General features: G+C 40.9%; 1 protein-coding gene across 7 annotated transcripts in view; it reads left to right on the top strand.

Moving 5' to 3' along the window:
- creb5b (cAMP responsive element binding protein 5b) overlaps positions 1-16,568 on the top strand; it is a 47,482-nt gene that overhangs the window by 13,666 nt on the left and 17,248 nt on the right. For all 7 annotated transcript variants that reach the window (XR_013299924.1, XM_077598020.1, XM_077598023.1 and 4 more), the window contains exons 5-7: positions 1,937-2,088; positions 12,713-12,839; positions 14,857-14,967. Coding sequence is in view for 6 of the 7 variants with exons in the window: in XM_077598020.1 (XP_077454146.1) it covers positions 1,937-2,088; positions 12,713-12,839; positions 14,857-14,967 (390 nt within the window). In the remaining variant the exon portion in view is untranslated. The remainder of the gene's footprint in view (positions 1-1,936; positions 2,089-12,712; positions 12,840-14,856; positions 14,968-16,568) is intronic.

Here is a 16,568-nt window from a genome sequence, read left to right as displayed (position 1 = left end):
GTATTTGAAACATGCACATATACAAAGTATACACAGCTTTTGCCCTAATCTAAAAATTGCGCTCAGGTGCCTCCTGTTTCCACCGATCATCCTTGAAATATCTCTACAGCCTAATTGGAGTCCACCGGTGGTAAATTCAGTTGATTGGTCATGATTTGGAAAGACACCCACCTGTCCATACAAGGCCCCGCAGTTGACAGTCAATGTCAGAGCACAAGCCGAGCATGAAGTCATAGGAACTGGGACTGTAGACATCTGAGACAGGATCTGGGAAAGGCTACAGATACATTTCTGCTTTTTTTTTAAAGGTCCAATATCCTAATAAGCACCGTGGCCTCAATCATCTCAATTCTAAACTGTTGGAGTAAAAATGCCATGGTCAGTTGATTCTGAGGGAGGTATAGACTCTTATTATGACTCAAACAAAAAGAGAAAGTCAATTGTTTTGAATTTCATCATTTGCACAGAACCTTCACACTACCTTACTTGGCTTTAAAAAAAAAGGTTGTCAGCAAGTATAGTATGTGTTATGTTCTAAAATGCATTCCTGTTTTCGGATACCAAATATCAAGTGTGTTTTTTTTCCAATGCTGGTATTCTAAAGAAGATAAGTAGGGATAGGATTCTTATATTTGCTTTTTTTTTGCTGGGGTTCTTTTGTGAATTAAACATTCTCAAACATTACAAAACGATCTCTCTGTATTAAAACGTTAGGTTTTTTTTCAATTTTGCAATTTCATGCTCTGTATTTTACATTTAAGACTATTTTTTTAGTTAAGTAAAGAGATGCTAAAAGTGTGTGGGGAAGAAAACACGAACAAACTAAATTTTGGATTCTAACCTTTGGATGCAGGTCATAAATGATGGTTCATTGTGGGCCGTGATTCACTGCTTCTTTTACTCGCAATATGATTTCATATTGTTACAAAAACTAATAATAATAACAACAAATATTACCAGCATTCTAATTTCACCTTTTTGGTTCCAATTTTATGTGTATACCCGATTTAAGCGCCCAATCTGTCTTTTTATTGACAGACCTAGATAGCAGGTGCAGATATGTCCTCCATTGCAGATGAATAGATGAGAGATAACTTTATGAAACTTTAAAAAAAAACACTAGTCTCGGAAGGAAGTCCCCCATCTTTTCAAAGCTAACAGTACCAATGCAGACATGCAGACGTTTGGGAGATCCTTTTGTACATTGAAAATACAAATATCATCATGCAGCATGCTTTGTAGACTTGGCAGATAAAGACGATGCATTGCTACTTGTCAAATCATAAGACGGATTTCTTATCTAATCTGCTTGTCTGGGAAAATGTGTAGCGCGCGTTGTATATACGCATGTTGTCTAAGTGTTTTGACTCTGGATCTCGTCTCTGCCCGGGTCCAACGTGTCTAGCCTCCCTAGTTTGTATTCTTTATGTTGAGAGGCCGTGCCAATTCAGAAGAGGGCGAGGCGAGTCCCAGCATGCAAAATACAGAACTGATAGCACTGAAAGAATGGGCCTCTGAACGGAAAAGGTCTACTTTGTAAATCATGTACGCCAAAAATGTCTTCAAATAACCTGTACAAAACAGACAATCGTATTATCCAATATTTATTAATTTTTAACTCTCCGTATCGAGAGGAGCCAGATAAGGTGGCTGGCATGGTTTCCACAATGAGGCAATTCGAAGTGTGATGGCATTGGAGGTTTTAGTGGGAGGTCAAATATTACGAATCTGTTGACCCGTTAATTTCTTTGCCGCAAATGCCTCGTCCTGGGTTTGAAACTTGGGACAGCATGTCTGGGAAAATGTTCTTAAATAGCCCATGTACAAAGAAATGCTGAGTTCGTTTAATTATTAGTTACTGGCTCCAAATCAGTTTACAGAATCGTTTTTCAAACATTTTCACCACTTTTGCTGAGACCTAAACTTTGCGTTTCAGAACATCGGTCTTCGCAATCAGAGTGGCCAACACCAGCAGGCCCACTCAAGATTGGGCAACCACGATACGAGCATAGTGATCCAGCAAGCTCTACCCTCTCCTCAGTCCAGCTCAGTCATCACTCAGGCTCCATCCACCAACAGACAGATCGGGTAAGTCACCCACAGCCCGCAAAGTAATCGACCTCATATGTATTTAGGAATGACAGAATACAACAAATAAAATTAGCTGTGGCGATAGATATTAGAATCACTGACCACCAGTTGAAATGAATACACAAAGCAAGAATTGGCGGATATGTGTTCACATCAAGAGGCTCAACCCGTGTCTTTCGTATTGGGTGCAGATTGTCATTCTCTCTAGTTCCTGACGTAATGTTAGTATTTTGTTACGTTTCCAGCAATGTACCACAGGGGATGGCTGTCCATGTTTTGCACTTCATTCAACATTGTCCCGAAGCAGAACATGCCAGAGATGAGCTCATTGTTGAACACCCTCAGTAATGTTTGTGTTAACAGTGGTTTAACATTTCATCTTCTAATATTGCTCTTTTCACTGCGGGGGAATGATAACTTTAGCATTCTTTTGATTTTCCTTCCACTCTGACACAGGTGTTGAATAACAACACCAGCTCTGTGGATATGAAATGAAACTAGTGGAACTTTTTTTTCCTAATATTTATGAGCGCTTTTTGTTTAAGATAGTTGGAGTTTGAGTTTGTGCATTTGCTGAGGATCAGTACAATGTCGAAAGGAACTTTACTCAGTTTGCTCGTTGGCTTGTGTTGCCTACAGCACAATGTTAATGTTAATACAGCAGGTTATAAAAAAATAATCTGTCTTACTACACTATTAATTGATGTATATTTTAATGAACATTTAAAGCTACTCGGAAACCCAACTGTTGTTTGAGATGGTACTGCTTGTGAAATATTTGAGAGTCACTGGCTTGATACATAATTTTAAATATAATTATTTTTAATGAAATGTTTTACCTACATACTAAATTTCGTGTGCGGTCGATTGGTCGCCAGTCTTTTGGTCGCCGTCTTTTGGTCGCCGGTCTTTTGGTCGCAGTCTTACGGTTGCGGTCTTTTGGTCGCAGTCTTTTGGTCGCCCCGACCGCGACAACGGGCGACCAAAAGACCGGCGACCAAAAGACCGACGACCAAAAGACCGACGACCAAAAGACAGGCGACAAAACAAGGTAAAACAACATGGTCTACGCATCAATAAAAGCCAACAATGGCCATGAGCAGTTTCACTGAGCCGACGTGTGAGTGTATAAGAGTTTGTATGTACATGAGTTGTCCCCTTAGGAAGGGACGTCAGTCACGGTCTTAACAAGTTCTCCAACAAAAAACAATAAAAGTCCGCGAAATTTGGAGCTTTTCTTTAGTCTAATAATTATTAGGGCATTAAGTATGACTAAATAGTAATTCGCAGTTTGTATTTAGGGAATTTGAGCAACGATTTAAATGGTAATTATCACTTACCTTCCGGGCGACCAAAAGACCGGCGACCAAAAGACCGGCGACCAAAAGATCGGCGACTAAAAGACCGGCGACCAATCGACTGTGTACCCTAAATTTTTTGGTTGATTTTACTTTTGCGGTTCCCAGTTGCTGTTACAATGACATTTCACAATCATCATGGGAAAAAAAACATATCATAGTTTCCTTTGCTCCAAGTGTTCATTCTCTTTGTACTTACTATAAGTTACTCAATATGGTCCCTTGCCTGATAAAGCAAAGTAAAGCATGTGGTGACAGTGAAGTCTTTCAGCTGTGAGAAAGCTTGATTTGTATGAGCAACAAGCTTTTGGAAAGTCTTGTTGCGGAGGTCAGTGTACTCTTTATCAAACTCTTGATTGATAAAAAATGATTACACTGACCGACTGACTGGCTGTGCTTCCACCCCAGCGACCACTTTCAGGCTCGTGCCAAGTCTGTGTTACTTTAAACCAGGCCTGAAGAAGGCTAGACATTGAGATGTCTCAGTGTTGGGCCAGTGCTGTTCGAGGTTATCCTGTGTAGATTTACAGCTTGAGCAGCTAGTGAATATTGGATGGGAGCCCCGTCGCTGCTATAAGCCTGACTGACATCCCGTCAGGCTCTTTGTCAAGGACGGGGATGGAATTTCATCCGCTATGGAGGTGCTGGCAATCACAGCCAGTAACCTAGACTTTGCGGGACCTGCTTCACCTGAGTTTACCTGTCATTAAAAACTCCTCGCCTTACTGAAAAATGTCCCCCTATTCACTGGTTAATGATCATACAGGGGCTTGTCTAAAATTTGGTAAGATGCCTTCTGCTCGTAGACATTAATATTGGCTAAGTGTACGAATGCAATTTGAGTCATATTTGGTGGTTGAAATAATATAAAGTGAATTAATTTTGTGGTTTAAATGTTCATTCTTCTATACTGGTATTCTTCAGTGGTGTCATCACACTCTTGTGTTGAGTTAACCCAGTAGATAATGCAGTTAGTCAATGTTTGAACTCCCAGTGGTTTGAATATTAGCAAAAGAGTGGATTCAAGCGGTGGAAAAAGTGTGAAACTGATAATGCAAAGAATTTTCACAATCAACTTCCATGCTCAACTAACGGGTTTCTCTATTTTAACATTTTAAAGCCAGAATTTAATGGATGGGCTCAAATTCAATGTTTGTCCCAGGCCATATGCATTAGTAATCACTGCTGCTGATGTAACAGTGGACTTTCCCCCTCTACACTTATATGTCTTATTTCATCCTTTGAGGCTCATTTGTTGAACAGAGTTAAATAACTCCACTTAAAATACCTTTACATACAATAAAAAAAAGGCATACTGGTTTGGGATTGATAGTTTTCCAAGCAAATGCTGAAGGCCTAGGCTATAAACTTTTATTCTTTCTATATGAGCTCAGCAGAGGTTTTTCACTATAGAAGAGAAACCGCATCATTTTGCTTGCTTGAAATTTTCTTCAGCTTTGTTCAACACACAGTGCGAGCATCCGATGAATTAGGATAACAAGTCATTTTCATTGCCCCACTATGTTTACTAAAAAGCTTCAAGGCTTGGAATCAATTAGGATTGGCTTTCCTCAAGTCCATTTACTTTAGAGTTGAGCTAGGCCTGCAGCTGTGAAACCTGAGGACTTCTCTCGCTCGCCCTCCTTTTTCCTCGCCTTTCTCTTTCCCGTGTCCCCAAAAATGGTCTTTGGGGAGCGGCGCTGACACAAACCAGTGTTAAAAACTAAGAATAAGGAACAGCAGCTCTGAATGTCATGGCTATCATTATCATACAAAGAAAAGGGCTCTCCAACTGATTTAAATGCTTTCCAATTGTAAACATCTGGGGCTGAGTCGTGTCAATGTTAAATGTGTTGGACATTACTAGTCAACCATGAGATACAACATTCTATGCAAACCATGACTTTTTTGTTTTTAAAGTTATAACGGGGGATGTCCTGGAAGATGGGTGTGGGCACAAGACTTTTAGAATGACATTATTCTGGTTTGGCTGCTGAGAGGGTTTCCGTCCTGTTGTTTCCATTACGTGTGACCTTTAGCTTTAAAGAAAGTGAGCAAATTGAGTGGCGACTTATTTGTTTTATTCCTAAAATGTCATTTTTAATGGTTGATGTCTTACACGTGTTATTTTAATCAAGGGTCAACAGTTGAGCATAGTTTTGGTCATACGTGTCGTTTTTGGATGAGAACCTCTCCAATTATAATTGGAGAAGTAATCATAATAATTGAGACTGATTTATTAGTACCATTTGATAAGTTGTTTATTTGAAATGTGTTCAAAGTTGTGGGATTTTATTTGATTATTAATGTCTTGAATTTATGAGGACATTGTTGTGCACAACTTGGTTTATTCTGGTTAAAGAAGCACATTCATTGATGTGAAGTTAAGTTTAATTCAAGCATAGTTCTGCTGGTGGCATTAAAAAAGGAATTCAGTGAGTAATGTTCACATTATTGCAGTCCCTGTCACCATATTTTCAAAATCAACAATCGATGAATCAACCGTCCTTTTAGTTGGTCTAGGGTATTTTAGTTTTTCCACATTCCAATTATTGATCTTATTAAGACAAAAATGTCTCCAATATTTCGAACTTTGGTCTTCAACCTTGCGTATCGCATCTCGGCACTGAAAAAAGTCGTTTCCATTTCACATTAAAATGCACAATAGTTTTCACACTTTTTGAGCCACCAGTTATTTGCGGTTCCTATCTTTGTATTTAAAGGAAATTAAACTTAGTCTTAAACAAAAACATGTGTAAGAGTTCTGTTATAACTTAGCTTCTCGATTATTTTCTGAATGCAGAGCACATTAAATATACATATTCCCCTGTCTCCAATTGAACGAGCCTGCCAACACAGAAAGGCATCTGGTATCGTTTGAGTTTCTTCAATACAGCACCACTCCGTTTAGGATTTGGATATTTCAGTCCGCCATTGCTTTCTATACCTGCCGCAAAGTCGAAGTGCTCCGCAACAGACGGAGCTTTAGGCTTTCATGTTCCATAGATAAACTTTAACCTCGCGGAGTTGAGAATTTAAACAGAACACTTTTTATTAGTGTTTCAGCTTGGTTCAGGGAGATAAGAAGGGAGGTCTTTTCCTGAGTGCAGGAGAGCAGGACCTCTACAAAATGCCTGAGGTGCCCTCGTGTCCCGACTTGACAATTACACTTCTCCATAAACAAAAAAAAAAAGAAAAGAAAATGAGCCATACACTGCAGTCAATGTCTACAGTACTTTATGGGATGATGCATTTGGTTTGGGAATGAGCATAAATTAAAAGTTCCAGAGAATGGTGTGGAGTTGATTAGAAAATGAAAAGAGACAAAAAGAAAGCAAGGGAACATCCGATGTACATCTGACCTGAATTAAGATGAGCTCATTGTGTACTGCAGTGCGTTTAATAGTGCGTTTGTAGAGGAACGCCCAGGCTCTGTTCCCTCTCATTCCAGCGGGCCTGTGTCATCCCTGCCCCGGGGCCACCACACATGCAGCCTCCTGCACAAGCAGCTCACACTCAGGGACATGCCTCACCGGGATCACTCCACGAGGAAGTGTGGAAAAGGGGGATCAGAGGTAGACAGAGGGGAGGAAGAAAGGGATCAGAGGTGGATGGAAGAGAGGAAGAGGGGCCAGGAGGTAGATGGAGGAGAGGAAATGAAGGATTCGCATGGGGGGGAGGGGGGCATCAGATGGCTTAGGTGGGACTGCGAGAGCGGATCAGAGATTTGTTTGTGCAAGGAAAGGAAAAGACAGATCATGTTGAAATTGTACAAAGGACAAATGTGATTACAGGAATTAAAGATTAGGGAGAATGCAGTTTGGAAAATCAAGACTAAGTGTTGAAGTAAAACTGAGACAGGCTGACCTGGGTGGAAAAGACCAGATTCGGGATGGAGCGTAAGTTGAAGTAAAATTAAAATAGTCAAGCGGTACAGTGACTTTTGGTCTGCCGCGGGACGTTTTTGTGAAGTCAATAGCCATACGCCATACCAGCGATGAAGCATTAACTGCTTTAAGATGCTTGTGAAGAAAACTGTATCGTGCAGATTGACTAAGGGGAAAAGACAAAATTTCAGTCAAAAATATCCCTTACACTATTTTTACTCTTTTATTCTGGAAGCAAAAGTGTCCCTCTCATGTCCGAGCAAGAAGTTTACAAGAAACTAATTTATACTTGAATATATTTAGTAGTACTTCACACACTTTGTGCATGTAGTCCAGGTCAGTCAAGGATGATATATCACCCAGAAGCGAGCTGTTGAGACACAATAAAGAATTGCTGGAGTAGTACTAGTTTGAAATCTTTTGCAATCTACGATAAATGTAAAAATGTATACATATATATAAGTACTGTACCAAGCGAATCATAGAAATAATTGTCACTAGCTGTGGTCGTATTGAGAGATTCTGCAATATTGGTAACTGAAAAGCCCTCATTTGTTGCAAAGAAAAGAGATTTGAACGTAACGGTGTGCGCTTTCACAGTGACACGGCATCTTACCCTCAGACAAAAAGCATCTGGGCAGCGTAAAATATGCTGCCAGTAGGTTTATCTCATTTTGTGGTGAGATGGATTTATAGACAAGCTTTCATAATCTTTCACTTGAAATGACAAATCCTCGGTGTCCTCATAGCGCCGCATCACATCTAGTAAAATTATTGAGCAACAAGCCACTAATTGATAGCAGACTATCATTCATGATCTTTCTTCACTTTGTCTTTGCCTCATCCAATGCCTCGGCGAAATGTGAACACCCCCACCCGAGGTCCACCCCATCTTTTCTTACGGCGTAGCGCCATCCCAGCATCCATCCTCCACTCGCCAGCTAATAAAAGTCAGCCTGTGTCTTAACCCATTAGCGCTGATTTATTTGATCAGATTCATTTTATTTCCTCAGCCCAAACCCCATGGCACTCTCCTCCCACCAGTGATTAAAGGCAGTAAATCAGGGGCAGGTCCTGTGTAGTGTTTACTCGGAGAGGCAGGCAGCTGCAAGCTGTTTGAGGCCCTTGTTTCTCCCTCTGTTTGCTTTGGTTCCCACGGCAACTGCACCACCGTCTCCCAAGCGTCTGGAACTCAGCCCTGGGATGTTTTGGTTACGTCCGAAACTTTTGTAGCTGTCGTGTCTACCCGGAGCCCCGGTGTCCCAGCACGGGACGAGTGGCTCCACGTTGGATGTCGAAAAGAGAGAGAGAGAGAGAGCAAAGGGGGGAAAAGGCGAGAGGACTCCAGAAGGGAGGGACAAAATCTTGGGGTAGGCAGGCACAGGGTGGGGGGAGGGCGGAAAGCCAAAAGCATTACATCATTCCTGGACTAGACTCAGAAAGGGAAGGATATGAGTCAGTGGACCTGTGCCTCGCTCTCTCGTTTTCTCCCCCTCGCTCTCCTTTTGGAGGGTGTCCAAGGCCCTTGTGTTGAAGCATACACTTCTCCAGTTGGAGTTGGAACACTTCATGCGCACATAGACCACAGTGTGCACTAACAAGCTAATCTCAAAGGTCTTGAGCTGAAGTGGTCAGGCAAGTTATTGCTAAGGGCGAAGCTGTGAATTTGGCTAATTCTCAATAATGAAGAAAACGGGCTAAACATAGGACACGTGCGAGAAGTTCTGGCAGTGATGTAATGGTGGACCGAAGGTGGGTGGTGGGTGGGGGGCTCTGTGGTTGAGGGGTGGCGACTTGGACGGAAAAGAGAGGTTGTGAGAGCCCAGCACTTGGTAATGTGAGAGCGTGGGGTCAGGACTGTGGAGTGTCTACCTGCTCTCCCCAGAGACCCCCAGCCCAGACTATTATCAATCCCCTCAGAGGAGCCGCAGCCTGTCATTATTCACTCACCTACACACACAAACACACATATGAAGGAAAAGAACACAAGAGTCGCCTCAGCATCATTTAGAGAGTTGCTGTCTTACACAAATATAAGCCATGTTCAAAGCAAAGCAGAGATCATTCAGAACAATGATAAATAGTGATCTTAACAGCAAACGGTACAATCTCTCAAGATAAAGATTTCACATTGCTCTGAAATACTTGACTAGCAGAGCTGTGAAAAGGTCAAGCAAACGTCATTTGCGTTTTTTTTGTAGTTTCCATACTTAGAAGTATCACAAATATAATGGGTAAGCCTGTGAACAAATATATGCCATTTTCAATTATTTTTGTAATTATTAAGAGGGAAAAAAAAATTCAAAAATATCCAGCCCTGTGTGGAAAAGTAATTTTCTACTGTCTACACCCAATTCCTAATGGTTCCACGCCTATTTAATTTAAAAAAAATCACATAAATAGAACTAGAGAGAGAAAATGAAGTTGGACAAGAGCGCAAAAAACGGCACCCAAATGCCACAATCCCCCCCAAAAGAGCTATAAACTAGACATCTATAACGTAATACAAAACGTGCAATACTGGTAACTAATAACGACCCCCCCCCCCCCAATTTTTTTTGTTGAGGATAAACAGTTTGGAAGATAAATGAATGTAAAAGCATTGCCCAAAATTTTAGGACAATATTATCCGCTTTAACAAATCTAAAATGATATTTTTGATGGTGTGTGTCTCGTAAATTCTGGCTTAGATGGAACACAGGAAAAATAATATTATACAATTAGTCAATCAGGGTCACGGTTTTGTAATTGTCCAGAGATGCATTGCTCATTCTGGACCAGGAAAACTTGCGGTAGTTGAGGAAATCAGAAAATCTGCTCTTTAGCAGAAAATTCTAAAAGAGAATGTTGGGCCATCAGTTTATAACCACAAACTGAAGCACACTTTTGTTCTGCAGCAGGACAATAATTACATTCGATGCTCCTGAGGGTGACTCAAGCAGTTATTGGGTTTAGAGGGTAATTCATCTCAACTCATCAAGGGCCTTCCTTTATTTGGGGCTATCTTAGTCTGATATTAACATGTCGATCATCTTAAAATTAAGAAACTGCAAAAAAAGGACATTTTTTTTAGCATGCTACTACATTTCATTGAGATGTTTTTGTTTATTTTAACAGTGCACCTGAGAAGAAACAATTACAAAATCAGCAGTTTATTTCTGTCTCTGCCTTGTTGTTATTCCATGTTCTTGACGGCTGGACGATGGAAACTGTGTTCTACTCGTGCACGGCCACACTACGTAGCTCATTGTATTTTCATGACTTTTCCCATGTGGAAATGTTTTGATACGTAGCACTGCTCAGGTGTCATATGTGCTGTTAAATGAGTGTGATTGTGATAAATTGTTATGTTAGACTGAAATGACACACAGTCGGGATGGTAATAGTGCTGTGTGTACAGAGCAATCCAAAATGTCTGGAGGGTAAATGCACATATTTAGCTTTGGAAAAATACAGGTATTTATTCAGGTGTGGGACCATTTGCTCTGCCGCTACAACCCTCCAGCCCACGCGGGACCATCACAGCACACGACTTTACCAATATAATAATTCAGACTTTGATTTGGTCAATTGACTACATTACACGGTACTCGGACGTTTCGTCGAAAGACGTTTGGTCCCCGGACGTTTGGTCGACCGGACGTTTGGTAGAACGGACGTTTGGTCGACCGGACATTTGGTAGAACGGACGTTTGGTAGAACGGACGTTTGGTAGAACGGACGTTTGGTCGCCGGGTTCGCTCGCTGTCAAATTATGACAGAGAGTTTACTGTTGATATTTTGATATTAGATATTTAAATATTAAACTCACTCTATCTCTCTCTCATGATTATAAATTTGAGAGCTGGTTTCAACAATAACAACCCGACCAAACGTCCGTTCTACCAAACGTCCGTTCGACCAAACGTCCGTTCGACCAAACGTCCGGTCGACCAAACGTCCGGGGACCAAATGTCTTTCGACGAAACGTCCGAGTACCGAGGACCAAACGTCCGGGTACCAAATGTCTTTCGACGAAACGTCCGGTCACGACATTACACAGTCAACCTCATTGCTTCTGGTTTGCACTTCTTCCTAAATGTTTCTGGATATTGATCTTTATTGATTTGTGAGATGTAGAATCTATCTCGATGGCACGGATGACTTGAGTTATTGATTGTTTGAATGTAGGTGATATGTAAGAATCACGTTGGGAAAACTGGGGGTTGCACATTACTGTGTGTAGCTCAGTAGTGTTGTTGTATGGCTGCGAACCGCATCCAGTGACGGTAAATCTGTCCGTTGTTGAAGTATAGAGAGAGAATTTCTCAAACTTCTCTATTTGCCGTGGTATCACTGAGAATTTTCCCAGAAACCTTGATGTTTGTGAATGGGAATCTCAGAAGCCATCTCTGCTTTTTGTTATGATAAATGCTTTGACTTTATCATCATCTGTCATTGTACATGAAGTGTGAAGGTTTTAAGCGCATCCATTATCCATCCCCTGGTACCTCTACTTTTGCAGCCTGACTTTTCCATTCTGACATTTTCACGAGAGGAAAGCTTGCTTAGAAAATGATTAATATTAAAGCAATTACTCATAGAGGGAAGTATGTTAGTCTGTGGGTTTTGACCACACTTTTTAACAGCTTTATGCGGAGGTTCCAGAAGTGTTTCATCATACATGTGACAAATGTTTAAGATAATTCTCCTGCTCTCTCTTATAAATGATTTCTTCACTCTGGGTTATAAATTGTGTGCTATGAACTAGGCGTGCGTGCTGCCTTTAAGTTTTAAAAAAAAATCCATTTGTCTATATCACTATCATCACCACTTTTTATAACTAGCCGCCTGCATCGACCCTTATTCTTGAAGAATGTTATAATCAATAGCTCTTTGGCAGCCTCAATGTGAAGCATGCTGTAGTTAAAAAGGTCCCAAAGCTATCAGCCACTTTGAGTAAAATCATCTTCGGCATTTATTCTTAAACTGTCATAGCACTTTATTTTTTATACCTCTGTTCAACTTATTTATTATGTCGTCTTTTGGCCTGTACAAAAAGTATTTTTTTTCCATCGACTTGAGTGAGCTTCATACACAAATCCTCCCAGCACTGCCTCACCAAATTGGCCCAGCGGTCCTGTAAGTCACTGTGTGGAAAATCTAATAGATTGCCATGAAATCGTAAAAACCTGGTTAGCGGGTTGAAGCATATTATTTTCATTACATTCATTAACAAAGAAGAAGAAGCTCGTTTTCCACTGGTCATTACAGTATGCCATGTGGGTTTTCTGTGCTGATCCTATGTCAGATCGCCACTTTAAATGTTGGGTTTATTGATTTGACTTGGTATTTTGACGTATAACCCCTTGACAATTACTTGATGTGTCCTCTCAGGCCTGTTCCTGGCTCTCTGTCCTCACTGTTGCACCTACGAAACAGACAGAGACAGCCTCTGCCAGCCTCCATGCCTGGAACACTGCCAGACCCAACCATGCCTGGCTCCTCTGCTGTGTTGATGCCTGTGAGTACAATGGAGCACACAGTCACTCATGAGCACACCCATGCACTACAGTTTTTCACTCACATACTGTAGATTAGGTCTACAGACAAGTTTACACACTGAAAATACACCTTGCAGGGGGCTTTTTATCTGTACCAGGTTATCAAGGAAAGTCTGTTCCCCAAGAACAGAGGACAGTTTAATATGAGTGGGGGTATAGATTTTATTGAAATGATGTTAAGGAGTCCGTTTATAAGAACGGGAGGTATGTAGTTCTAGTTATGTAATGCAGAATGTGAATAGTGGTTTTCTGCTAATAATAGTTTGTTTAAAAAGAAATTGAGTTATTTTATAGTTGGGAAATGGAAAGTCACAATGATGACTTTAGCTTCTAGTGTCGAATCAAAAGAATGTTTAGTTCAGTTTTGATCATGCTTTGACATAATTTGGACAAATAATTTGAGATTGCCGTGGTACAATATGATTTTGTTCTCTATCCTCTTTTCACAAGGTTCTAATTTTAATCAATTAACATTGTTTCCACTACTGTATCCAAACAAAATGTCCCATCTCCGTTCATTTCATAGCCATGCATATTAGGTTTTTCAACATAGCAATGACAGCTCCCTAAAACAATTACTAGTTTTTCCCTTTATGATATCAATCAAAGCTGTTAAGTGAGATAAGAGCCGGATGATTACGAAAAAGATTTAAAGCTCAACCTTAGATGAAAAGTTAGATCCACCCCCTGCCACCTCCTTTTTTTGTTCTGCCAACTTTCATCTTCAATGCTGTGTGTACATTGCTTTTCTGCCTGCTTCTTTCAAATGTGCGCGAGACTTTCTAGAGCAAGGAAATTCATCAGGTCTGACTGAGTCGGAGGAACTAAAAATTTGCAGTTAAACGGTACGGTTGACCTGCAATTTTCTTCCACGGGGCATTACATTTTGCAGGTGCAGATCAAGGCAGCCACTTGTATCTCTCACATTCCATAGTTTTTCAAGGCTGAAATGTGGACATTTTTAGGCAGGCACAGATGACAAAGCGTTTTCTTTTTTTAGTAGTTCACTATTGTATTTTATATACTGCTCTTCCTCATAATTGAGTTGGGTTCTATGAACTCTAGCTGCAAGGTAAATATTAATTTGTATATTGCTTTAATTAAGTGAGTCACTTTGAAAACTTCACTTTTGTGTATTAACATTCCTTTGTTTTCACTTTCTGGATGACCAGGTGTCCCAATAATTTAGTCCATTTATTGCTGGTTCATATAGTAACTAAAGACAGTCCATGTTTATGGTATGAGAAAGAAAAAAAAGAAGCTCCGATGTTTATTAAATTAAGAGCTCAGCCATTTGGGGTAAGATTGACGGTTCAGGAAAGGGGTGCAGGTTAGGGTGATATTTTTACACAAAACACACTTAGTGCAATTAAGCCTGTGTGTCAGGTTCTAGTCCACTAGTCTGTGGCTGAAAGGGGGTGGGGATGTCATGTAGGGGCGGGGGGTCTTTTCCCCTCGGAGGCCACACCACCACCCAGAGTTAGCAGCTGTGAAGTTGTAGCGGCTCGCATACGCACATTTATGCATGCATGCACTCGCACAAAGGCTCCTTCTTTCCTGTACACTTGCTGGTCTCACCCATGTTACCCGCTCAGCTGATTTCTACACACACGGCCACGCTGACCATCGCCATGCATACACACGGCAAGTGGCAGATTCTTACGTATGCATATGGCTGCCACACATGAATGCTATTTCTGAACATAACCTGCAACGAGAGAGGCCCAAGATTTGACGTGTGAGTGCGACTGACACTCTACTCACAAACGCACACCCCAGTTTTACCAGCTTCCTGTGTTAATTCTCTCCATGCCGGCTTCCTGTTTTGGGTCAGCTCCTGTTATCATTACGCAAAGCTGTGCACATCAGGCCTTTCTCGTCGTTTTGCTTCACATTTTGTGTTCTCTTGGCGGCTCGGGTCATATTTTGGCTGAATATGAAAGATTTATCCACTCACAGTTGTCGTTGTGTTGTCAGATGGAGAGACAAATGTCCATGGGGGGCAACATGATGGGTATGCAAGGTCCCGCCCATAGCAGCCCCTGTTCCTCGGCGCATATCCCCTCAATGCACTCGGAGGCCAAACTGGTGAGTAGTGTATATACATACTACATGCACATTCATGAGCACGTCTACTTTTTAGCGTGGCTGCTTTTCTTTTCCACTGGTTTTGCCAAGCACGGCCCCATTCTCTTAGGCCTACGCGGATTTCATCATTTGATGTGTAATCAAAGCTGCGTCTCAACCTGCCAACGGAGCGTTAGGGACTGGAATAAAGAGGTCTTTATGCAGTTAAGGCACAGTTGCCCATTCGCCGCTTCGCCGCTTGATCTATATCTTAATGTACAGACCATGTTGTGAATTCCCTGAAACTTGTTAGCACTAGTTTTACTGAGAGGAGAATTCACATGATGTCATATTTCATACCTGGAGAAGTAAGGAATGAGGCGGCGTTGAGAGTGGCAAAATTCTGAATAATCAATTTGCATATGTTCGAACGGTGTATATAGAGCATTAAATGTGCAAATGAATGGCATACCTTCAACTTTAAGAATCCGTTACAGCAGGAGTGTCAGACTCTGTTGGTTTGCAGGCCGCTTTAACGTCAACTTGATTTCATGTGGGCCGGACCATTTTTGATATAATATTTAGATATATTTTTTTATAAATGGATTAAAAGAACTGGATTAAAAGCCCTGAATATTCAGTTTTTTTTATAGATCTAAAACAATGTTTATTTTAGCTTTTTTTAATATATATTTAGATTTTACAAAATGATTTTCGAACTAAAAACACAGAAAAAAATGATTAAAAAAATACAATTATTGATTTAAAAGGGGGAAAATCAGGAAATGTAATATACATCTATACTCTTCATTTTAATTTGATCCTAAAACAGAAAGTCGGCACTCATGATTTACTTTCCCGGGCCACACAAAATGATGCGGCGGGCCAGTTTTGGCCCCCGGGCCGCCACTTTGCATTTCAGGATAAAACCCCTTTTTGAATAAAACTGGGATGTTGTGTTAAACATAATGAAATACAGGCTCAATGATTTGCAAATCATGTTCACATTATATTTAGTTGAGCACCTGACACAACCAAGATATGTTATGTTCAAACTGATAAATCTGATTGCTTTTATCAAATAATAATTAATATGGAAGTTTGTTTCTCAAATTATGTGTAGCTGCTTTTCTAGGCGTATGCATTACCTATTTCAACCACAAAATATGCTTCGACTAATTGATAAATGGAAAACTGTTGTAAACTTGCTGTGTAGAGGTTCACTTGCCTGACTTCGGTGCGGTCAAACGCGGGCTCAATTCCCGCTGGTGGTGGTATGATTGGGAGTGCAGATTGTCGTTTGTCTTTGTGCCCAGCGACTGACTGGCGACCAGTCTAGGGTGTAGTCTGTGTTTCGCCCGAAGACAGCTAGGTTAGGCTCCAGCAACCTTCGCAACCCTTTTGAGGATGGACGGTATGGAAGATAGATGAATGAATGAAAACTGCAATAAAGATAACATCAACCAATATTTGTTTGAAACGGCCACCAAAATGGGCGCTTCTCCATTGGACAAGCCGACAGGCCAAATGGGAAGTATTTCATGTAATGCAAATGTTGCTTGGAAATGACCGCTGACAGCTGACTTTGCTGGAGAGACGGACGCAGCGAGAGAGGAGAAGAG

Source organism: Stigmatopora argus, chromosome 4, assembly GCF_051989625.1.
Source record: "Stigmatopora argus isolate UIUO_Sarg chromosome 4, RoL_Sarg_1.0, whole genome shotgun sequence".
Classification (NCBI taxonomy): domain Eukaryota; kingdom Metazoa; phylum Chordata; class Actinopteri; order Syngnathiformes; family Syngnathidae; genus Stigmatopora; species Stigmatopora argus.
Note: the sequence above shows the minus strand (reverse complement) of the source record. Positions and strands in the feature narration are given on the sequence as shown.